The sequence below is a fragment of the Gracilinanus agilis genome, chromosome 2 (genome assembly GCF_016433145.1).
Source record: "Gracilinanus agilis isolate LMUSP501 chromosome 2, AgileGrace, whole genome shotgun sequence".
Taxonomy (NCBI): Eukaryota; Metazoa; Chordata; class Mammalia; order Didelphimorphia; family Didelphidae; genus Gracilinanus; species Gracilinanus agilis.
In genome coordinates this window covers 619859934-619882092 of record NC_058131.1, presented here as the reverse complement: position 1 = coordinate 619882092, position 22159 = coordinate 619859934, and the positions used below count along the sequence as shown (strand labels likewise).

Below are 22159 nucleotides of genomic sequence, written 5' to 3'. Positions count from 1 at the left end.
CGAACTGAACCTGGGGGTGACGACCGCTTCAACTCTCTACCTGCCCGATGGACCCAACCATTAAGCCCAATTTAGTAGGGAGGAAGTTGAGGGGTCCAGAACTAGGAACAACGCCCTCTGCTGGGCCTCCGACAGAACCGCAAACTTTTTTAGTTCCCCATTTCCCAGCATAGATGTGGCTGTCAGGGAGAACAAGGGGAATCAGCCTTCTGCCGGAGGCGGGAGGCCTTTGGAACAGGGGATGTTCATGGTGCTTCCCCTGCCCCACCTCTAGCGAGGTCAGCCAGGATAAGCAGTAGGTAAACCATCCCTAGAGCTATGGCCCAGCTCGTTGTGTCATAAGGCCAACAACCTCAGAAACCCCAAGCCTACCAGAGTCCAAGTTCATAAGGGGGCCAGCAGGTGGGGTTACCAGCACCTTGACAGCCCAGGTCCATATCCTGAGCTAATAAAGTACTGCAGGCCTGAGAAAGGACCAGGGATTCAGTGAAATGAAGTAGGAAGTAGACTCCTGAACTCTCACCCCTGGATGAATTGAACTGTATCCTCAACTCCCCTCCCACCCCCATAGTCCCAATAAGACGAAAGCAGCATTTGAAGGAAATGCCAAATTTTTAGGAAGAAAGCAGTAGATAAGAAAAATACTGACTCAATTTATTGGATAAAAACAATGGTAAAATGGGCATAAAATATGAAAAGGTAGAACATGAAACCCCTCTATACTCCCTCTTTTCCAATCATAAGGGACTCATATGGTAGGAAACAAATGGCAATTCTCCCTTGGTCTCTTTCTACTTCCAAATTAAAGTGTAAAAGGGGGCACAGTATGGCTGGGAATAAAAAGATACCTTCAATATTATCCACCCCTCAGTCCTGAAAATACCTTTATCAAGAAGAGACAGGGGTCTGAGAACAAGGGGCAAACCAAGGAACTGGGCCTCCCCCCAACCAGGATCACTTGACCTCTCTGACCTGCCTAAGGGAGCTGGCCTTGTAACCCCAAGTCAGAGCTGTCCCTCATTCCCTGTCCAACAATTATCGCCTCAGGCTTGGAGAGAAAGAGATTGGAGGGGGAGTAAGTAGGTTCTGGGACCAATATCAGTCTTTGAACTTTTTCCCCCCAGATGGATGGCAAAGACCCAGGGTAGAGAAAGTTGAACAGGAAAGGTCACTCTTCTTGCCACCTGCCCAGCCCTCAAGTGGGAGGTAACTCTGTGGAGCAGAATCTCTTCAGGCTTCAAATCTCTACATCACTTTCTTTATCGTTGTCATGGTCTCCATCATAGAACTCATTGGAAGCCTCTGGCCTGGAAGGTTGGGAGAGAGATCAGTGCTATAAATTAATCTAAAAACATTAACACCTAGCCAGGGAAGAAAAGGTAGAAGAAAAAGGGGAAGGGGCCAGGAGGAAACAACAGGTGGTAGCAGTAGGCCCTTGTGCCTAGATTCCCTACTCCTCTCATTATCTAACCACTTCCTGGTTCTTCACCAGCAACAGTCTCCTTGAGGCCCTTCCACCAAATATTTTATGGCTTTTTATACCTCCCACAAAATATATATCATGATTCTCCAAATATTCCTCTCTCCTCTTTCCTTGCCCCCAGAACAAGAAAAAGCCACTCTGTCACAGCTCTATTCCAGTTCTGAGCAAAATAGCCTACTGTTGTCTTCCTCAAGCCCCATTCCCACAGCTATTCTTCTCACTCCATACCTGGTATAGTTTTCCTCAGGGCCCCTTTCTTCAGCATCAGCTTCATCAGTTCTGTCATAGGTCAGCAGATCAGATGGTACATCGTGAATCTGGACACTGGGTGCATGATTCAACATCTTCAGATTCTCAAAGATTGTCTGCCGGATTTGATCCAGGTACTAGCCACGAAGGAGAACTATTTCTCACCAACTTTCAAGGCATCAGTGTTCCCACCCTCACTGAGGTACACTAATTCCACAAGCCTTTCTAGTCAGGGACCTATCAGTTAGGAGCTATCTCTCAACAACAAACAGCCCTTCACTGTCCTGCCTTCTACCAATACTAGAACCAGCCTGGAGCTTTCCTTTGTTTCCCTCAGTCTCTTGGCCTGGAAGTCTTAGCCAAATCCTTCTGGCTCTGCCCACCCCCAAGCCAATAGGCAGTAAGTTCACCATACCCTAACCCTCCTCCCTCCCTTTCTCTAGGCCACTGACCTGGCGTGAATTCTGATTTTCAATTCGTGTGCTGACATCTGGATGAAGTGTGAAGTCTGGGGCAAAGTACTCAAAATATTCTTTGTTTGAGAAGAGGAAGAAAAACAGATTAGAGACCCCAGGGAAGAAGTAAGGAAAATTTAGCTCTGGCTGGGAATGAGGAATCCTGGGTCTCATCTCTATTTAACTTGGACTTAGTAGGAAGAAGGGTCAAGACTTTAGGGCTTACCTACAACTCAGTGTTTCAGTATCAGAAAAGAGTAACACTAGAGAACTCAACTATGCCTACTGAAAGATATCAAATTATTCTTCTATGCCCACCCCAGGCCACCTTAGGGCTCCAAGGAAATAGATTTGTAGAAGGGGAAGGTGGGAATCAGAGGCATGTCTCACCACTATATGGTAGCTCCTCACTGATAGCTTCTTCTACCAGCAGTGATGTCTCATATGTCCTGAAATAAGGGGAAGGAAAGGGCTGAACAAGAAGGTTCTAGGGCCTGTAGGCATCCCTCAATGAATTTATGATACTTATGGAAGACAGGATAGATAGATGAGGAGCAGTACTCACCAGCATCGGGCAACATTTCGAACAGTGTAGCCACCACCACCCAGTACCAGTAGTGGGATGTTAAAGCTCTTCACATATTCAACACACTCCCTGTTGGGGACCCAGAAGTATCAGCAGCTGAAACTATTTTTCCCTTCTTCATTTTCCTAGCCACTTTTACCTTAGATCTCCCAAAATGCAGGGGCCCAAATTCCAACCAGACCAAGAATACAGGTTGTTTGTGACACTGTCTTCTCAATCCTATGGTCACATAAGAAGAGTGAAGGATAACTGATGGACAGACCATGTGCTTCACTGGCCACTGGGCAATATTATAATTTGAGGAAGGTCCCCAGCACTGTTGACAGGCCCCCTTGTAGGAAACTTAGGGGAATCTATGGAGAAGAGTTTCACACAATGGGCAGGACAGATGAGTTTTCATTTGTATCACTGAAAGGAATACCTGCATTAATGAGATCACAGATCCATTGGTTTTGTGTCTGTGTCCCCCTCACAAGAAAAAGCCAAGCAGGACACTGTCCTAAAAACCTACAAGTATATAAACTTAAGGTACTTCTGTCCAAACCCCAGGATGCTTCTGAAGGGTGTTTAAGAAGGTAGATAAAAAAGAGAATCTTACCCATGACCTCGGATGCTGAGGTTGAAGCAACCCAGACGATCACAACCCAGGGAATCAGCTCCACACTGCAGAGAGCAAAATGCCAGGCAGCTATGATGGTGAGATAACTGCCTGGGATAACATGTATGATCGCCTACCCCATTATTTCTCCCCCAAATTGAGAACTGTCACTCTTCCTGCCACATCAGAGGAAAGAGCTAACTCTCCCCACTTAAAAAAAATACTTTATTTTCCCAATTACATGTAATAACAATTTTCAACATACATTATCTGAAATTATAAGATTCAAATATCTCCCTTCCCCCCTTTCAGAGATGATAAGAAATTTGATCTGGTTTATAAATGTATTATCATGCAAAACATACTTCTATATTGGTTGTTATTGTAAAAGAATACTCATATAAAACCAAAACATCAAAATAAAAATATAAACTAACATGAAAAATAGTATGCTACTCCCCACACACTTGCACACACATACACATGCAAACTGTGGAACATTCAAGTTGTTTACTACCTGTAGTACAATGCATGTTGGTTGGTAAAAATCCACCACTTGGTTGATTACAGGCTGGAAGAGGTGCTTGTAACCTGGAGTGGTAAGAATTAGGCATCTAATATCCCAAGGAGAGGGAGTAGACTGAGACCCAGGGGAAGGGGGAGGGGTTCAGGGAACCAGCAACCCAGGTACAAAGTTTAACAGAGCCCAAGAAAACAGCCAGTAGATAGTAAAGAAAGAAAGAAAAGGCAAATAGGTAATCCTTTACTCTGATCATCGATGCCATCCCGAAGGGGGACGTTGAGACAGTAATAGCGTCCACTTTCTGCTCCCACTTCATACATATCACCTATAGGGGAAAGGTGTCTGGTGGTAACTTGTTGGGGAAACACTACAAACCTAGATTTTTCAACCTCACATGCAGATCTTGCGCTACCAACAATGGTCCAATTGTTTCTCTTCCCTTGACATTCCTAATCCACCATTTCCCCAATCTACCCTCACCCCTCATTCCCCCTGCTCTCCCCAGCCAAATATTTCTACCTGTTCCAGGGAAGAAGTAATTGCCATATTTATGGAAAGAGACAGTCATGACTCGGTCAGTGAGATAGAAGGCTTCCTGTACACCATCCCCATGGTGGATATCAATATCAATGTACAATACACGGGGGTGATACCTGAAATGAAGAAAGACCAAGAGTGTGAGGCAGATATAGATGGGTCAAAAGTGAATCTCTCCCCCAATCCCACATTTACATATTGCTCCCAAACATGGAACCCTTTACAGAGCCTTATCACCAGAAATCTACCCTCAGTTCCCAAATTAACTGAAGCTGTCCTTATCAAGGACACTGCTACACAAAGTATATCCTATCACTCTAGAAAGGGATGGGGCTGGGGGTAAAGGGACAAGAAGTGGAGACTGGGACTAATGGAGAAATAAATGTGATCTAGGTAAAAGATGTCTACTAGAAAGGAATACTAGGATTACTAGATGTCAGAGAGAGTGCAGAGTTGGAACTGAGAAGCCCAGACCAAGGACTCACACTCTCTCAAAATCCATAGAGTGAACCCATTCCCCAATATCTCACCCCATCCTCCCCTGTAAGTTTCTTACTTCAGTAGCTCCAGGATGCCGATCACAATGTCATTGACATAGCAGAAACCTGAGGCCTGTAGCAGGAGAGTGGCTTTGGGGGAAGGAGCACCTCACTCCTATATCCCTCACCATATTTTGACCCCCACCCTCAGCATCCCATGCCTATGATACCCACAGTTCCCTCCATCACCCTTGTACTCACCTCAAATTTCTTAGCATGGTGCAGCCCTCCAGCCCAGTTAATGGCAATATCACAGATCTAAAGGACAAACATCCAAATCATAGCCCTCCCTATATCTAAGGCATAGGGAACATGAGGATGAGGGAAGAGCTCAGTGGTTGCAGATGCCAAGGCAGTGGATGAATCAGGGTGCTAGGGATATACTTACCTTGTTGTTCAATTGTGTAGCTCCCTGCAGGGAAGCACCTGTGTAACGGGAACAAAACTCAAAGAGGCCTGGGAACACAGGGCTGTAAGACAGAGGATGTGGCTAGATCACCCAGAAGCTTGGCTCCTTTCCCAAGAAACTGAACACCCCCCCAGGCAGTACACCTAATCCAGTTTAGGCCTCTTTCCTTTCACCTCCTAACCTATTCATTCATTCATCTTTTTGTTTAAAAGAAAAGTGTATATATATACATGTGTGTATTTGAGAAGAGAGGGAGAAAAAGGGATAAGGAGAGAGGGAGAGAGAGGAAGAGGGGGGCAGGGAGAAGGAAAAAAAGAAAAAGAGAATGCTCATTTATATTTTTGCATGCCTATTTATCCAACTCTATTCTAGGCACTGGGACAAGGTACACATAATGTTATGCCCAGTTTCAGTCCCAATTGCGAGGATGAGTTCACACCAACAATGTAAGGGCAAAAGGAACTTTACTGATAACTCAGAATTAGGGTCTAACAATAAAAGAAAAATAAAGGACTACTTAAAAGATATCATAATGTGGTATATAAGTGTCAAGTGAATGGTACAGGAATTAAGAAGTACTACAGAAATTAAAAGGAAGGAGAAATAATTAGGCTAGAGTTACCAAGGAAGACTTAATGGAAGACCTGAAACTTGAACTAATCAATTGGGAGAATCTGAATAGGTGAAAAATGAAAGGATTTGGGTAAAGTCAGGAACAAAGAATTTGCATAGCATGCTAGAGAAAAAAGAAAATCAGTATGAGAGTTCATGTAGGGGAGTAGCAGATGACAATGTTGGAGAATAAAAAAAAACTGGAAAAAATCTTCAAGGCCAAGGTAAAAAGTTTAGAAGTTTTTACTGTTTCCCTTATATGTTAGGTTTCCCTGCCTTGAATATAAATTCCTTAAGATCAGAACTATACTTCTGTGTGGCCCCAGTTACATTTGCTTTGCCTACAATGCCTTATAGACTTCCCAAGCTTCCCTCCCTCTTCCCTACAATTAATTCCCTACCTCAGTAATCAACACTAATCCACATCAAAGGTTATCCCTTGACTTTCCCTTACCAATCATCCCCTACATTGAAAGCATTGAGGCTCTTAGTAAAGCCCTGCATGTTGGTGGGGCTGACACGCTGTAGGAAGTCAATATAATCCTCTGAGTGGAAACGGCACATATCATGCTGAGATGCTTGGTATGGCTTGAAGACCTTGGAATACAGAAAACATATTAAACTTGGGCAGGACTAGTTCCAAATTAGGGGGCTTTGACTGTTTCAGACCAATCCCAGAAGTTCCAAAGTATTCCCCATCCAAGTATCCACATATAGGCCCCTTCCCTCTTACACAAAGGGCTCCCTATGAATGAAAAGATCAATTTGAGGCTAAAGTAAAGATAATGAGATCAATTATGGACTATTTTGCTATATAATATTTATCCCTACCCATATTCCCATGTCCCTTGCCCTCCTACCCCACGTATTCCTGGCCCTCTCTTTGTGGTCCTAACCTTCTAAAGGCTCATGTCTGCTCATCTATCTCTCTTCCTTCTCTCATCCTAGTATTTCCTTTTCCTTTCTGGATTCAAATGTGATTTTACAAATGAAACTATGTTGAAAAACACAAATCAATATATAAATATCATACATTATTATTGTTGTTCTCTCTAAACTGAAAGCTTTCTGAAATTGGAGATTATGTCTTTTCTAGAGACAGAGCATTCCCTAAGGGTAGGCACTTTTCCCTTTAATATATATACATATATATATGTATATATATATGTACTGCAAATAGTGGAAAAATAAACTGAGTAGGTCTATCAAAAGACTTCAGAGGGAAGGTAATCCAATTTAGTAACCCTACTCTACCCAGACCCACCTAGGGATTTTATATTTAACAGTAATCCTAAAAGTGGCAATCAATGGTTATACATAGGCATATCATTCTGAGTTTGAATGGTTCTAGTTCTCCCTTTTCTAAGCTCCAATCATGTCAAAGACATATGCCTTAGCTGGGAGTATAGCCATGAAGACAAGCTTCTGTGTAAATTGTTGGTAGGTTTGGGGTTGTTTTTTTTTTTTTTTTGGAGAGATGCAGAGGATATTAGTAGTCAACCCAAGGAACTCTCAACTTGGAGTCTTTCTTCTAAAACTATTCCAACCAAAACAGAAAGATGGCAAGGCTGGCTCTATTTGTGTACAGAAACATCCCCAAAGTACCTTAAAAAGTGATAGGGCTCTGGCATCTTACTGTAGCAGGAAAAGGATATTATATGAAGAACAAATAGGCCATAGTTCTGATGGGCATAGTATGGCATTTTAGGAAAAATGCTGGATCTCTAACTCCAAGAACCTTGGTTCAAATCACACACTTTCTACACAGGTTACCTGTTTAACCTTCCTAAGACACTTCCCCTCTCTTGGCCTCAGTTTCCCATCTATAAAATGAGGGGCATTCACTAGCTTTGATCTCTAACATAGATCCTTTCCAGTTCCTATTAACCTATGACTTAGGTAATGAAGGGGTCTCCCTGTCTCCATTTCTTCCAAGCTTGCACCCAAGTGCAAGGGAAGCTGACCCCTTCACGCCCCACATTCACCCTTTCCCCAAGCACTGTGTGGAGGAGAATGGGGGAGATGCACTCACGATCATCTTCTTGTAGAGTCCATAGTGTAGCACCAGGCTATGAGTGAGCGCCAGACGATGGGGTTTCATGGGGTGACCGGCCCCTGAAGGAAAGAGTGATCAAGGAAAGCAGCTGACCCACCAGCCCAAGGATTCTCCCTTCCCAGGGTCCCAGGAAATCCGCTCCACCCTACCCCCCACCTCCCAATCCTCCACTTGGTCCAAACGGTTGGGGGGGTGGGAGACGGAGGAGAGAGAGCCCGGTAACACTCGTGCCCTACACTCCTACCCCCATCTCACCACCTGGGGTTCCCTTTCCCACTCTCACCGTAGTGGAAGTTCCCCACATCCGGGTCATAGAAATAGGCCACCGTCTTGGACATAGTACCGGGGGACCAGGCCCCGCGCCTCCGCCCTCCAGCCCCGCCTCCAGGCCCGTGCGTTCTGCGTCATCGCGCTCCGTCACGCCCCCTTGCGGAACCGAGGCCTCCGCGGGGTCCGAGCCGCAAGGGAGGGAGAGGCCAAGGCCCCGCCCCTTCGTTCTGTAGCTCCGCCCCCTTCCGAGTTTCTTGTTGCACTTAACGCCCCGGTGACTGAGGTTGGCCCCGCGGGTGGGGCTCGGCCCCAGAGCGAAGGTGTTCCTGGGGTATCCGCGTAACTTGAAGTTCACAATCGGTCCCTGGGAGGCTGAGCATCTCAGGAATCCCCATTCCCCAAGAACCTTCAATTCCAAGAACGTTTATTAATCAACCGATCCATGGGCATTCCATCCCTCACTCCCACCTATCCTCCCTGAGAGGTAAGGGTCTTCCAGTCTCTCCGCCGCCGCGCTGCTACCCAGGCCCCGGAGATGAGGAGTTTCCCTAAGGTACAAGGAGCTGGCCGCACCTTGCCCCAAAGGAAACTGACACCTCTTGGCCTGCCTGGGCTCCCGGATTCCCAGGACGCAAGCAGGAACCAGAACAAGGGGGCACAACGCCTATCGGTAGCCACGGTGCATGAGAGATCTACGCCCCGAGTGGGACACATTGACACGGAGACCCAGCCATGTCAGACACTGTAGTGTCACGCACGCATTCCGTCCCACACACCTGCCGCTCCGCCCCCTTTATCCCCGTGCCCGCGCAGGGAGCACAGCCGGAGAGAGCAGCCGGGACTAGGAGGTGGCTGCGGTAGAGGCGCCCCCATCCCCACCCCCATCCCCTTCCCATCCCCATCATTGAAAGTCTGGAGGACGCCTGCACCGCATCCCAGTCCCCCCTTTCCCTTCTCTATCCACGCCTTTCAGTCCCCCCTCCCCGTCAACTCTACACTCCCCCAACACCCCCTCCCCTCCCTAGCCCGCCGAGGCACCAGCAGCCGCAGCCCGGAACCGGAGCCGGAGCGGGTGAGGTGGCCTGGGGGGTGGGGAGAAGGGGGGAGGAGGATGCTCTTGGGGAGGGCTCCCGGGGCAGACTGAAAGGTACCAGGACACTGCCGGAGCCAGAGCCGAAAATACCCACCGCATCCCAGGGGGCCGTGCAGAGGCCACAAGGTCAGCCGGGCCAGGGGAATTGGGGGTGGGGGACAATTAGGAGGGGGAGGGGAGTCCAGGATGTCTCTAGGAGCCAGGAGTTGGAGAGCAGTGGGATGGAACCGGAGGGATATTGAAGGAAAGGAAGGTTTCAGGGAGCCCCGGCCTGGGGCTGCGGAGGAAGCGAGGGGCCAGCGCTGACTCAGACTATGTCCAGGATGGCATCATAGAGCTCCGTCCAGTTTTGAGCGACAGTGTCCTTGAGAAGAATGAGGATGGGGAACGAGTAGGGTATGTGTATGCAGAGAGAAGGAAGGGAAGGAAGAGATCAAAGGGAAGAGGGATGGAGGTTGGATTAGGAGTATAGAAAACAACTTGCAACCCCTAAACCAGGTGCCCTGGGGCCTGGCAGACTAGCACTTATTCTCTGGACAGCGCCTAGGCTGAGTGGGGAAAGAGTTCTAGATTTACTGGAGGACTGGTCTCTGGAGGATCCTGGGGAGGACTCCCGGTAGGGGTCCAAACATGGAATTCACTGCTCTCCCCTTGACTCCCATCCCTCTTTGGGGCCCTGACCCCAGCTCAGCCCGCCCCCCAGGGCCATATGTCGGAATTGCAACAAGGAGCCGAGCACCAACATGGGCTGTACATGCTGTTCCTTCTCGTGCTGGTCTTCTTTCTCATGGGCCTCGTGGGGTTCATGATCTGCCATGTACTCAAGAAGAAGGGTTATCGCTGTCGGACATCAAGAGGCTCAGAGCCTGAGGATGCCCAGCTCCAGCCACGTGAGTGTGGAAGAAGGGCAGCCCCATCACAAGGGACAAGTCATCTTTTATTTTTGTGTCCCACACACATCTGCACACCTCACTAATACTCAGTGTACCTTATACAGGTGTCTTCTCTCCTACTCCTGGTGGGTGTATGAAAACCCCAGTGCTTCTCTAGCAGCAGAGGGATTTCCATCCCCTTTTGTTCCCCTGCTGCCCAGAACTCAGTGATCATATTTTAGGAACATAAATCAGGGGTAGTTTTTGCAATTTAATTTGGGGGACAGTGCAGTGAGTTCAGTAACTACTAGGTAAAAATCACAGTGACTCTGGGGCCCCAGTCAATTATTTTGGGACCCTGATAATTTCATCTTAGGGTAGGCTGAAACAGAATCCCTGGGAAAGGAGAAAGGGGGCAGGATAAAGAGAACACTATCCTTGCTGACCTTTGGCAAACTCCTTCCCACCTCACCTCGGTGACTCAATTTCCCTCTCTATAAAATGAAGGGATTATACTCTATGGCCTCTAAAGTACCTTACAGCTCTAAAGCTACAATCTATGATAGTCACTGATCTTGAGCTGCCAGAGCTGCTAGGGAACCAAACAAGATGGTCTTGAAGATCAAAGGAATTCCTCAGGCCAGTGACATTGGGTTGGCCTCAATTGCCCTATCCCTAAAGTTGGCACATTTCCTCACCTCCACAGCGGATGATGAGGATATGAATGAGGACACAGTGGAACGGATTGTGCAGTGCATCATCCAAAATGAAGGTAAATGCTTATTGGTGTCTGCGCTTCAACCTTCTGCCCCATCTCTACATCCATGACATCCTCTTGCCACTTCTCTTTCACAGCCAATGCCGAGGCTTTGAAAGAGATGCTTGGGGACAGTGAAGGTGAGGCAACAGTACAGCTGTCCAGGTGAGCTGAAAGTATGGAGCCAAAAAATGGGACCAAATTTTGGTCAGGAAAACATCTTCCCCTTAATTGCCAACCCCTGCAAAAATCACTACTTAATCAGTTAAATGGTATAATTTGAGGGGCACCCAGAAGACTGCTCCTAAATAGATAACTTGCTATCCAAGTGTCACTGCCTGAATCCTACCATTCATTCTTTTTTTAAAATCTGTATTTTCCATCTTAGAATCAATACTAAGTATTAGTTCCAAGGCAGATCAGTAAGGGCTAAGCAATGGGGGTCAAGTGACTTGCCCATGGTCACACAGTCAGCAAATGTCTGGGGCCAGATTTGAACCCCAATCCCTCTGAATCCAAACCTGGCTTTCTATCCACCAAGGCACCTAAATGTACTCCCCCTTCATTCTTTGTGGCATCTTTGGACATTATCACTAGCACCATAATGTGAATGAGATTTAGGGGAGAATAGGGCAGATAGAAAGATAGAGGGGCAGGGAAGGGATGCAGATATACACACTGAAAAGAGAATTAGGGAAGGCAGGAACCCAAATTTCATAATTTTGATGAAAGGTACCCAGGTACAAAGATGGCAGGATAAGAGAAATACAAACGTAAGGGTGAAAAGGATTCTCCTATATTCCCCCAGCCTTGATGGTGCTCCTAGCCTGCAAGATGGGACTCCGTCTCACCACCATACAGTTCACCTGGGCTCAGCTGCCCCTTGTATCCACTGCAGCCGAAACAAGAGACCACCTCTCGTCCGACAGGGCCGCTCCAAAGAGGGCAAAGGCCGTACTAGGCCAGGGGAGACCACAGTGTTCTCTGTGGGCAGGTATGGATGGGGTACCCAAAGAGAAGGAGGCCAGAGGTCAGGGCCTCCCATTCAGGTGGTACATCTTTCTAAGACAACTGGACTGGCAGGGAACTGTATTCATGTTTCCCTTAGAATTACCTGCCTGGAAGGTAGGGAGAAAGGAGCGTTTACAGCCAGGGAGTGCTCTTAGGGGTTGGAGTTAAATTCCAAGACTCACCTATCTTGAGATTTCCTCTACTGTCAGAATGTATCAGATGACAGCAAATGGGGCTGGGGGGAGGTGGTGTTGGGAGCAGGGGGAAAGGGTTCAGAGAAGCTCTAACATTCCTGAGGCACAATATATCATCCTCCCTCCAGGTTCCGGGTAACACACATTGAGAAGAGATTTGGGCTGCATGAACATCGTGATGGCTCACCCACAGATAGAAGCTGGGGCTCCAGTGGTGGGCAGGACCCAGGGGGAGGCCAGGATTCTGGGAGAGGGCAGATTGGACCTGGGACTTCTGCCACAGAAAGACTTCCAGCATCAGGACCAGAGGCTGACGTCCTATCTAGTCCCCCTGTACAGAATGGAAATGTCAGAGAAAGAAGCCTAGCTCCTTCTCTGATTGAGAGGTCCTCTGGAACCATGGAAGACTTGGAGGCAGCAGCCAGAGAGAGGGACACAAGGCCAGTTTTGTCCAGAAGGGAAACTAATGGACAGCCAGCCAAACTGGATGCCTCAGATCTCCAGGTAGGCAGCAGTCAGAGGTGTGTATATGGGAGTCAGAATGGGTAGAGCCACTGTCTTTATTTAGTAGGTCCACTTTCTGACTGGGTAAAGTTAGAGAGCTTACCACCCTTTCCTTCTTCTTAAATATCAGGTGCTGCCACCAGGTGGCTCAGGAGAAGTGTGAGGTGAGTCTGGCCCTCCTAAAATATGTTTGCTTCCAGGGAAGGAGGGAACACCCCTCCACTTCCCTAAGTTGCAAGGTAAAATGAATACTTCAGCTACTGATGCTGATTTTAAGGAGGGAGGGAATAAGGGCACCACTGCCCAAAGGGACACTGAAAGGGAAGGGCAACCAGAGGTAAAGTGTGAGTTGGGGGTGGAGAAAGTGGCTAAAGGTGGCAGGAAGACTATCCCCTTCCTCTCCTTTTCCCCAAGCTTCATCTTCACTCCCTACTGCAAGGATCAGTAGCTGGCTGGGCAGGGAAGAGGGGCAAGCATGAAGCTCCCTTCCCACTCCGAGACAGCATTGCCCTCCAGGAAACAGAACAACCTCTCTTCCTGGGGAATTCTATTATCTCAGGCTGGGAATGCAGAGTGGTCCCCAGCATCTCAATCCCTTCCCTTCATTACATCCCCAGCCTAAGACAAGTCAAAGGTGGGGAGTTGACCCTACATTCACCCCAGGCTCCTTCCTTCTCCATCAACTTGCTCCATCTGCTTGGAGCAGGCCCCATGCTCAAAATGGGCACCTGAAGCAATACTCTCCATTAGGCCTCCCTCTCAGCACACAAAAGCTCAGGCACTGGCTTGGGCTCTTTGCCCCTTTATTGCACTGTCAATAAATCAGCTCAGACTATTACAGCGGATATGCACACTGGTTCCCACGCTTTCTAACCCCCCACCCCCACCCACCCAACCACTCAACCTACTGGGGGCTGGGGAGGGGAGAGGGAGGGAGGTGGGAGATGAGAGGTGGGACAAGTCACAAGTGGCCACAGCCACAAGAAGGCAACCTGAAACACAGTAAACCTGGCCCATCCATATCGCCTAAGTGTCCTCGGGCCCTGCCCCACCCTTGGCTTCCAGGAGGGGAGATGAGGTTGGGGAAAGGTCATCATACACTTTCTCTGATGGCAGCCACTTGACAGTTGGGAGGCATCACTAAGGAAGAGGCTAAGACTCCCCCTTGGGCTCAGGTGAGGGGTTCCAATCTCTCAGGCTCCAGAATTTTGGTGGGTGGAGGTGGAGGTGGGCGAAGCTATAAGGAAAATGCCAACAATCAATGCCACAACCCCCAAATCCAACTTCCTTTAGCCATCCTTCCATAAGTTACACAGCAGTAGGCCAGAACAGGGTGAACCATCTTTCAACACAGCCTACCCCAGGGAAGAGGTCTTACCGGCCGGAGACGAGGGGCTGATGGATCTACTGGGCCAAGGCAATCCAGTGGGTGGTCTTGGAGAAAGAGCAAGAGGTCAGCAAACTTGACGCCATCAAATCAATCAAAACAATAATTCCTCAAATAACTGTTGTCTCTCCCTGTGCTGGGCACTATCAGGACATAGAAGGAATCTAAAACATAGGTTCTCAAGAAACGTCTAACTAGTTAGAGAAACAAAATTAACAGATGGAATAAAAGTATGCAAGAAAATGTATAATTAAACACTAGCATAGTATAGACTATGGATGACATAGAAACTTAAAGGAATGAGAAAGAGATCATTTCAAATCATAGAAGTCTTGAGGTAAGGTTTAATTAAGCTGGGGAGCATGGAGAAGATATTCCGGGTGGTGATTTTGAGAGGGTGGGGAATATAACACTGGCAACAATTTTTTAAAAGACATTATTACAGTAGACTGTCTTTTGGAAGATTTGTGGAATATAAGATGGAAAAGTGAGGTAGGGCTAGATTAAAGGCTTTAAAAGCCCAACAGAAGAATCTAAATTTGATATGGTATAAAACATTCTTTCCCTGAGTCCTCTGTCTCTGTTCCATCCCAGGTTCCCCAACTCACCCTCAGACAGAGCTCCTGCAGTCCTATCAGCAGCAGGGATGGGAGCTGGAGGAGAGAAGCTTGGCGGGGATGGGGATGGGAGCATCTGGGAGATAAGGCAAGAGTTTTATGACTCTGGAAGGTTACTGAGGAAGCCAGCTCTTGGGGGAAGATAGGGAGACCTTGCCTCTCACCTTCACCCCACTTCTCCATCCTATACCAACTCTTCAAACCCTCAACACAAGTTGTAATGAAATGCCTCTACCATGGGGGTAAGTGCTAATGCCTATATCCTAGGCCTGAGCTAGCCTTTGGTGGGCCAAGAGTACCAATTACACTCTTAAGGTAGAAAGTCAGCTCACCTGTTCTTGGACTGGGGCGTCTAGGGATCCTGGGGGGCCCAACAACTCCTCGACCAACAGGGAGGGGAAAACTCCAACTTGGCCCCCAAACTCTCCCCTCCAAAAGCCATCATCCACACCACCCTGGGCACGGGGCAGCAGCCTGATCAGTGCCCCCTCTGGAAAGCTCAGCTCCTCAGCACTCTGCCCTGTGTAGCTGTACAGGGCACGGGCCAGGCACACTGCAGAAGACAGGTAGACCATGAATTGGCTAAAAGGTACAAGACACAACCTCAACACCCCTGGTCTCCTAATGTGTCCCCTCACCTGTGGAATTCTCCCCAAGGGGGTTGTCACTGTGGTGACCCTCTTGAGGAGTAACAAGGTCTGGGAAGTCAAGGTACCGCTCTGGGACATAGCCCACCACACCATGCTGGTTCCGAGCCTGCTCACAGTGGAAGAAGGGGGTTGGGGGAGGCATTGGAAGTGATGGAGAAGGGAGAAATCCAACTGGATCAAAATCCTTATCCCTCCAGACCCTCAGCTCCATGTCTCATTAGGGACCATCTAGAAATATTCCCCATGCTCCCTATCCTATCTCAGAGTCAGATCCCAAGGCCCTCAGCCCATTCACCCCCATTCCCCAGGGCCCCAACACACCTTGACCCACTCGTCTGCATCCCCATCCTCCACGACTTCCAGCCACTCCCCCTCCGTGATGGTCAACTCGTCCTCCCGCCCGGCCTGAGCCCCACAGGGATGGATTCAGGTCCGGATCCTTCCCCAGACTTTCCCTCCCGACTTTCATTCAAGGGGTCCTCACTCCCCCACCCTGTGGCTCTCCCTAGCCCCACCCACTGTGCCCCCACCTTATAGCCAAAGACAACATGTGCTGGACAAGGGAGGGACCTAGTGGGGAGGGTTGGGGGTGCTGGCTCTTGAAACAGCTCCCCCCCCTCCTCACAGTCCTCAAAGTCTGACAGTTCTGCATCCTCTGCCTGGTAGGGGGATACAGAAAAGGGTATCAGCACCTTGATCACAGTCTCCCACACCCAGAATTGCATTCGCCATTCATCAAAGATGTGCATGCCCAACCTCAAACCTCTTCACCAGTTTTCTGATCAGGGTCTGTCTCCAAGTTGGTCAAGTTTTATCATAGGGAAGGGAGTCTTTGGGAACATCCCCGCTCTGAAAGGTAGGGTCCTCATAGGTGGGAGGAGAGGAATCAGTGGGGATGGGCTTTTCTTTTGTGTATAGGGGAGGGAAACTCTTGTCTTACCGTGGGAGAAAGGTCCCCTTTCTGGGACAGTCGGGCCTCACTGAGCCGCCTCTCCTGCTCCAGCTCTTCCTGGGCCTGAGTCATGGCTGGCCGAAGCCACTGCTCTATATCCAGCCCAGCCCCTTGCAGCACAGCCAGCCGAGCAGCCCCCTTCACCTGGCTTACCTGGCACATAGACAAAGGAGGAGGAAGGGGGTGGGTGATGAGCAAGAGGCTACTCTCTAGCTTTTCTAGCTCCCCTCTTTCCTCCCTCACTGGCAAAGCATGTCCCAATCAACACAACTCTTATAGCCAGAACCACTGAGGCAAGGGGATTTGGGGACCCCCTCCCTACCTTAGCCTGGCACTAGTCAGTTAGGCCCATACCTGAGCACGACGAATGCTCTCTTTAACTTCCTGAAGTCGAAGCTCCACTCCTGAGAGCTCCCGTTCTGGAGCCTGCTGCCTTTTTAGTTCTAACCGCTGTAGCACCTGGTTTGGGAAGGAGGGAGGAAAGAGTGGGGAGTGCATGGGATTGAAATCCCATTTTTAGCTTGAGTTATTCTATGACTCTCCTGATAAATCATTTGCCTTCTCCACAGAACTCCCCACTTTTGAACTTTCTTTCCTTTCCATGCCATTCCAGACTTTCCCCAACTCACCCTCTGTCCATGACTCTGAACTTTGTAATCCCGTGCAGCTCTGTTGGCCCAGTGCTGAGCCTCCTTCTTCAGGCCACTCTCTCCAGCAGTGCCTCCTGAGCCTCCTTCTAGCTCCAGCACATACACCTGGGCATGGGCAGGCATTGTTAGGAGGGGTACAATGCCTCCACTTCCTCTAGCTTGATCATCTTCCATTCCCTCTTCTCCATCTTTCTGGCTCTGTCTTTCCTCTCTGTATCTTTTTTCTTTCTTCTCTCTATCTCTTGTGTGTCTCTCGGTCTCTCTTTCCAGGGGCAGAGGCTCAGAGATGAGGACACAACAGGAACAAGGACAAACCCACATGTAATATTACACAGAGTTCTTAGGAAAATAAAATATGATAAAGTAGGTACAGAACATTGAAAATCTTAAAGACCTACATAAATGTCTGTTATCATTCCATTAGAATGGAAGTTCCATGAGGGCAGAGGCTATTTCATTTTTGTTTCTGTTTCTTCAGCACCTAACAATGCCTTGTATCTAGAAGGCACTCAATAAATGTTTGTTGAATTGAAAGGTCACAGACACCAATGTGTACATACAAGGTCAAACATCTACAGATAGAGAGGCCCGGATGGATAACTAGGGAGAAATGTGATGATACACTTAGTAAGGAGACCTGAAGATTGGAGAAGATAGTAACCTCAAAGACTCCATTTCTTAGGCACACAGCATCTGGGCTAGTTCCAGAGTAATAGAAGATACCCCCACACACAAAAACATTTGGCCTGAGAAAAAGAAATGGAAAAGGATCTCACCTGGTCAGCTCCCATTGGCTGAAATTGCTGTAGTGGTGTGGGGGAGAATACTCCAGGCTCTTGGAGAAAGTGCAGCAACTCTTGTTGCCAGCTTACCTGGGAGTAAGGGAGAATGGGAACAGGTACTAATGGACTATTGTGGGGAGGGGAAATGAGTGGGGGGGGAAGATGCATAGTGGGGACAAATGGAGAGAAGGAGGGCCTTCTATGGAGAAATAAAATAGAAAAGATCCATGGTGAAGAGACTACTCTGGGGGATTTTTTGGAAACAAGAAGGGAAGATCTAAGTGGGAGGTTAGTAGAGATCTATATTGTTGAGACAGGGCTGTGGGGTATAAAAGATGAGATTCTATGATAATGGGAGGATCTATCTATGTAGGAGGGCAGGTTTTTAAAGGTCCTGGGGCAAGGATGGAGAAGGTACTGACCTGAGCAATCACCTGCCCCCCACGCTGGGCTTGTTCCAGCTCCTGTTGTGCAGCTTCCAGTTCAGTGCGACTCAACATGGCCAAAGGGTCACCCAGCTGCTCAGACAGGTCCCCAACCAAGCCCTAGAGGAAATTTCAAGACACTAAAACCTTGACCTTTATCTCCTTATGCCCAAGCTTGAGGGAGGAGAAAGAGATGCCCCTAGCAGGCAACAGCAGTGGTATACGTAAGAGAGACAAAGGTGGGGACATTGCAGGGTCTGGCTTACCTTGAGCAGGGCAGGCAGCTCTTCTTGGTAATAATGCCCAAGGTGGGCATTGGTGCTTGCCAAACTAAGCAGATATTCATTCCGGGCAGCACTCAATTGCTGGGAGTACTGGGCTGATTGGGTTGACAGCTAGAGCGGAAAAGAAGCAAGCATGGGACAAGGGACCCTACAGCCCCAGGTGGCCAACAGCTTCTTCTTAGTCCAGATGTAGAGAATAGTTTATCACTTCCCAGCCATGTGTTCTAGCCATTCCTCATCTTCCCCTGAATCCCACACACACACACACACACACACACACACACATCTGACCTTGAGACTAAGTTTCTGAAGGCTGGTCCGAGTATGAAACAAACCGTGGTCACTACGATTTAGCCTAAAGAAGTTAGGTTTAGGGCACATAGAGAAGGAAAGCAAATGAGGAAAGGGAAAATGCCGAAACCTTCAGTCTGGAGAAACTCATATTATGGTATGTTATGCTAAATTAATAATAACTCCCATTTTTATAATGGTTTAAGGTTTACAATGTTTCCCTCACTCCCCCATGAGGTAGGAAAAAAGAAGTACTATCCTGATTTTACAGATGTGCCAAATGAGGTTTACAAAGGTTGAGTAACTCCCCCATGGTCTCATAGCTGCCAAACACCAAAGCTCACAGTTTAACCCAAATCTCCTAACTCCAAATCCAGAGCACCCTGCATGGCATCATATACTTCTCTTACTGCCTCATGCTATCCCTGATCTGGAGCTTCCCTCACCCCTCAGCCTTCCAAAACTCCCAAGACTTTCCATTTTCCCAGAGCAGCCCTCACCTGGCTTGGACGTCAGCAGCCTTTTCCTGAACCAGGCTCCACACTCTCTCTCGCTGCCCATAGAGCTTCCGGCTCCGACTCAGCTCTCTTACAGACTCCAGCACTTCAGCCTGGGCCCGCTGCAACTGCTCAGCACCCTGGGGGTATCTCCAGGACATGGGCACCCTCCCAAATACATGGGTATCATCACATCCACCTAACTCCTCCCTCAGATCAAATGCCCCCCTTTCCCAGGACTACCTCCCCTTATAGTCTTCTCTCTTCAGGTTACCCTCCCAAAGCCACTCCCCATACCTTCCTCAGCAGCTGCTCCTTGGCACTTCGCCCTGTGCCCCCTGCCAAGTCTCGGTATCGGTCAGCGGCGAGAACCCGGGTCTGGCCTCCAGCCATGGTGCCCTCCAGCAGGCATCTCCAGGCACTAAACACAGTTCTGTTCCATTGCCCCCCCAAAACAACAATAATAACCACAACCAAGGTCAGAATTGGTTTGGGGAGGTACATTAGACTTCTGTGATCCTTAAAATCTTAGAGAAACAAGGTTTTTATGTGTATTACCCCTTCCCCCAATGAGTGAAATGCATTCTTTCCCCTGTCCCCTCCCCTGATTCCCTGCAGACCCATCAGTCCATCAATCGATCTGCCCATTAGCTTAGCCACAGGGATCACTTGACAGCCTCCCCCCCCCCCCACTGCCATGTCCTTGCTGGGTCAGCCTCCTTCCTACCTTAGCTACAACATCAGCCCTATCCTCAGCTTCCCAGGTTCACCTGAACCCATCTCTACCAGACCCAATTCTGCCCCTCTATTCCCAAGGGCTGCTTAATATCTGCATCTTCCAGCTTTCTCTGGGTTCTTGGATGCAGTTTTCCACTTCTTCCCCTGTTCCCCACCTGCCATCAGTCTCCAAGCCCCGATGTCCCTCTTTCTTCAGGAATGGCCCAGCCAATTTTTGTAATGCCTGGGGGGAGAGCCCATCATTTATATAGCCCCATATAACAAAACCAATTGACATCACCACCACCACCTATGGAGGGAATAGTCACGGCTCACAGTTCCTTGGGGAGCCTGAGAAAGAAAAGGTAATAGGTGCACAGAATTGAAAAGAGTTCTAAATATCATATATGGTGAGGATGAGATCTGAACGGGCATGGATAGCAGGTACTCTGCTCAGGGCAGAGATATGAGGAGCTCCACTTTGGAAAAGCTGTTCTTTACCTGTCCATATTCCCTTTCAATGGCGGCTCGTTGTTTACTGTAAGATCTGTGGAAATAAAAGTTTATTAGCCTCCCAAACTTTCCTACACCTCCTAACACCCATTGCCAGTGGCCATCCAGCCCAGCCTCTTAGGGGATAAGGTTGGGAGATTTGGATGAACTGGAATATATAGAATCAGGGAGTAACTTTAGTGTAGTCTATCGACTCTAACCCCAATGAGGCTGAGTTAGAGATAGGCAGGACCCTGGGGAACTACACTTTGGTTTCTGTCAAGATGATGGAGACACATGAGATAGATGAGGTTTGTGAAAAAATAGGCTTTTCCAATAGGGAAGAAGAAGAGCTTTTTCCACATGCATTATCAGGGGAATTCGGGAAGGTAGATTTATACATACTTGTCGGAAGAAGAGGAAATTATATACACAGTGTAGGACAATTAGCTGGGCCAGGAAAGGTTTTTTTGGGGGGTGGGGCTATAGGTGATAGGGATATCTTTAACTACAAGGACGTTAACCTGTATTATGAGAGACCATATACTATAGTGTGTGCTAAGGTAGAGAAGCTTATTATATAGATACTGCACCTTCCACAATGTAGTGGCTACATCCTCTTCTTAGTATGTCTCAGAACTGCAGAACAGTTCATAACATCCTATCCCCTTCCTCTATTCATTTCCTCACCCTCCATCACAACAGTCTAGAGTTGGGGGTATCTATGTCTCTGTAGTGTTTGTGGGAGGGTTATGTCTGACCAATGGAAGGTTATAGTAACCAATGTTGAGAGCATATGTCAAGTCTGAAGCTACATGTGTAAAATGGTGGGGGTGTATCTATGCGTGTGGCAGATGGTCAATGTGTGCTAAGGTGTTAGAGACAGTGGTTGATGCCCTCCAACAGGCCTAGCTAAGGGTTCCTGTGGATATCTAGAGGAAAGAGACTACCTGATGTCCTCCAGCAGGTCGGCCTCTCTCTGCTGCCGGCTCTGTAAGATGTTCAGCTGCTCCAGGAAGCGAAGCTTCACCTCCTGGACCGGCTTCACCTATGAGGAAGGGGTGGAGGAGGAAATCTATTCCACTGGGGTAGCAATCGGGGCTTTAGCCCTAATTCTGGATATACTCCAGCTGGACCCCACGTGGGGGGGGTTCGAGGGGCGGGGACCAGGAGGCGGGGCTGTCTTCGTTTTCTCGCTCCCTTTCTCGTCCTTGACCCTGGCATCCCTTCTCACCACCCACCAGACCGGCTGCCGTGCCCCCCAACTCCCCGAGCGCACTCACTTTTCGCGGAGGTGGCTGCATCTCCACTCCGGTTGCAGACCGGGCCGAAGCTGAGACTCTGACTCCGGAACTCCTGGAGGCCCCACCCCTCCAGACGAGCCCCGCCCCCGGCCCCCCTTTCCACCCCCTCTTCCACCCCTTCTTCCCCTGTCTAGCCCCAGCTCCAGTCCCAACCGTGCCAATTTCGGGCTGCTGGGGACGGGAAGCGGAGGACAGGGAGGAGCCCTACGGAGCCTGGTGGGTGAATGACCAGGAGGGGAGGTCAGGGGCCGCAGGCACGACGCGGCGTCTGCGGGGCGGTGGAGAGAACCTATGCTCGGGAGTCTGGACGCCTGGGTTCCATTTCCGGCTGGGCCACTGACTCAACCCATAATTAGTCTCCTT

At 48.7% G+C, this 22159-nt stretch overlaps 3 protein-coding genes across 6 annotated transcripts; 1 reads left to right on the top strand and 2 right to left on the bottom strand.

Moving 5' to 3' along the window:
• Positions 1 to 633: 633 nt before the first annotated feature.
• HDAC3 (histone deacetylase 3) lies at positions 634 to 8429 on the bottom strand. Of its 2 annotated transcripts, XM_044662566.1 has the most exons (15): positions 8331 to 8429; positions 8024 to 8106; positions 6446 to 6588; positions 5359 to 5440; positions 5172 to 5228; positions 4988 to 5043; positions 4414 to 4547; positions 4139 to 4219; positions 3889 to 3962; positions 3372 to 3436; positions 2753 to 2842; positions 2578 to 2636; positions 2185 to 2264; positions 1712 to 1869; positions 634 to 1307 (listed from the first exon to the last, which is right to left on the bottom strand). In XM_044662566.1, the coding sequence occupies exons 1-15, from the start codon at positions 8383 to 8385 to the stop codon at positions 1238 to 1240; spliced, it is 1287 nt and encodes a 428-aa protein (XP_044518501.1). In that variant the 5' UTR covers positions 8386 to 8429; the 3' UTR covers positions 634 to 1237. The 2 variants fall into 2 exon arrangements, with proteins under 2 accessions (XP_044518501.1, XP_044518502.1); XM_044662567.1 differs by lacking the exon at positions 4139 to 4219.
• A 1675-nt stretch (positions 8430 to 10104) lies between these two features.
• On the top strand, positions 10105 to 13433 carry RELL2 (RELT like 2). Its single transcript, XM_044665563.1, has 7 exons — positions 10105 to 10300; positions 10989 to 11054; positions 11138 to 11204; positions 11848 to 12033; positions 12373 to 12748; positions 12879 to 12912; positions 13163 to 13433. Exons 1-6 carry the CDS (start codon positions 10120 to 10122, stop codon positions 12909 to 12911), a joined length of 909 nt encoding a protein of 302 aa, XP_044521498.1. The 5' UTR covers positions 10105 to 10119; the 3' UTR covers position 12912; positions 13163 to 13433.
• A 96-nt stretch (positions 13434 to 13529) lies between these two features.
• On the bottom strand, positions 13530 to 21815 carry FCHSD1 (FCH and double SH3 domains 1). Of its 3 annotated transcripts, none has more exons than XM_044665559.1 (20): positions 21776 to 21815; positions 21443 to 21540; positions 20502 to 20547; positions 20177 to 20244; positions 19581 to 19716; positions 19287 to 19423; positions 18787 to 18850; positions 18478 to 18606; positions 18209 to 18331; positions 17781 to 17876; positions 16984 to 17283; positions 16709 to 16813; positions 16343 to 16507; positions 15933 to 16061; positions 15724 to 15807; positions 15391 to 15508; positions 15085 to 15305; positions 14744 to 14828; positions 14127 to 14182; positions 13530 to 13985 (listed from the first exon to the last, which is right to left on the bottom strand). In XM_044665559.1, the coding sequence occupies exons 1-20, from the start codon at positions 21794 to 21796 to the stop codon at positions 13920 to 13922; spliced, it is 2247 nt and encodes a 748-aa protein (XP_044521494.1). In that variant the 5' UTR covers positions 21797 to 21815; the 3' UTR covers positions 13530 to 13919. The 3 variants fall into 3 exon arrangements, with proteins under 3 accessions (XP_044521494.1, XP_044521495.1, XP_044521497.1); XM_044665560.1 differs by having other exon boundaries at positions 16984 to 17109; XM_044665562.1 differs by lacking the exon at positions 14744 to 14828.
• Between the last annotated feature and the right edge of the window lie 344 nt (positions 21816 to 22159).

Bases quoted from the DNA above. Each gene is read 5' to 3' on its own strand.
- HDAC3 (XM_044662566.1), bottom strand. From the start codon at position 8,385: ATGTCCAAGACGGTGGCCTATTTCTATGACCCGGATGTGGGGAACTTC. The intron at 3,963-4,138 runs GTAAAGGATTAC...TTACCACTCCAG, and splicing joins GGATGGCATCGATGATCAGA to GTTACAAGCACCTCTTCCAG. The intron at 3,437-3,888 runs GTAGTAAACAAC...TGCTCTCTGCAG, and splicing joins CAACATGCATTGTACTACAG to TGTGGAGCTGATTCCCTGGG.
- RELL2 (XM_044665563.1), top strand. From the start codon at position 10,120: ATGTCGGAATTGCAACAAGGAGCCGAGCACCAACATGGGCTGTACATG. The intron at 11,055-11,137 runs GTAAATGCTTAT...TCTCTTTCACAG, and splicing joins GTGCATCATCCAAAATGAAG to CCAATGCCGAGGCTTTGAAA. The intron at 12,749-12,878 runs GTAGGCAGCAGT...CTTAAATATCAG, and splicing joins TGGATGCCTCAGATCTCCAG to GTGCTGCCACCAGGTGGCTC.
- FCHSD1 (XM_044665559.1), bottom strand. From the start codon at position 21,796: ATGCAGCCACCTCCGCGAAAA. The intron at 16,814-16,983 runs GTGAGTTGGGGA...TTCCCAAACCAG, and splicing joins TTCAGAGTCATGGACAGAGG to GTGCTACAGCGGTTAGAACT. The intron at 14,829-15,084 runs GTGAGCTGACTT...CTTATCTCCCAG, and splicing joins ACGCCCCAGTCCAAGAACAG to ATGCTCCCATCCCCATCCCC.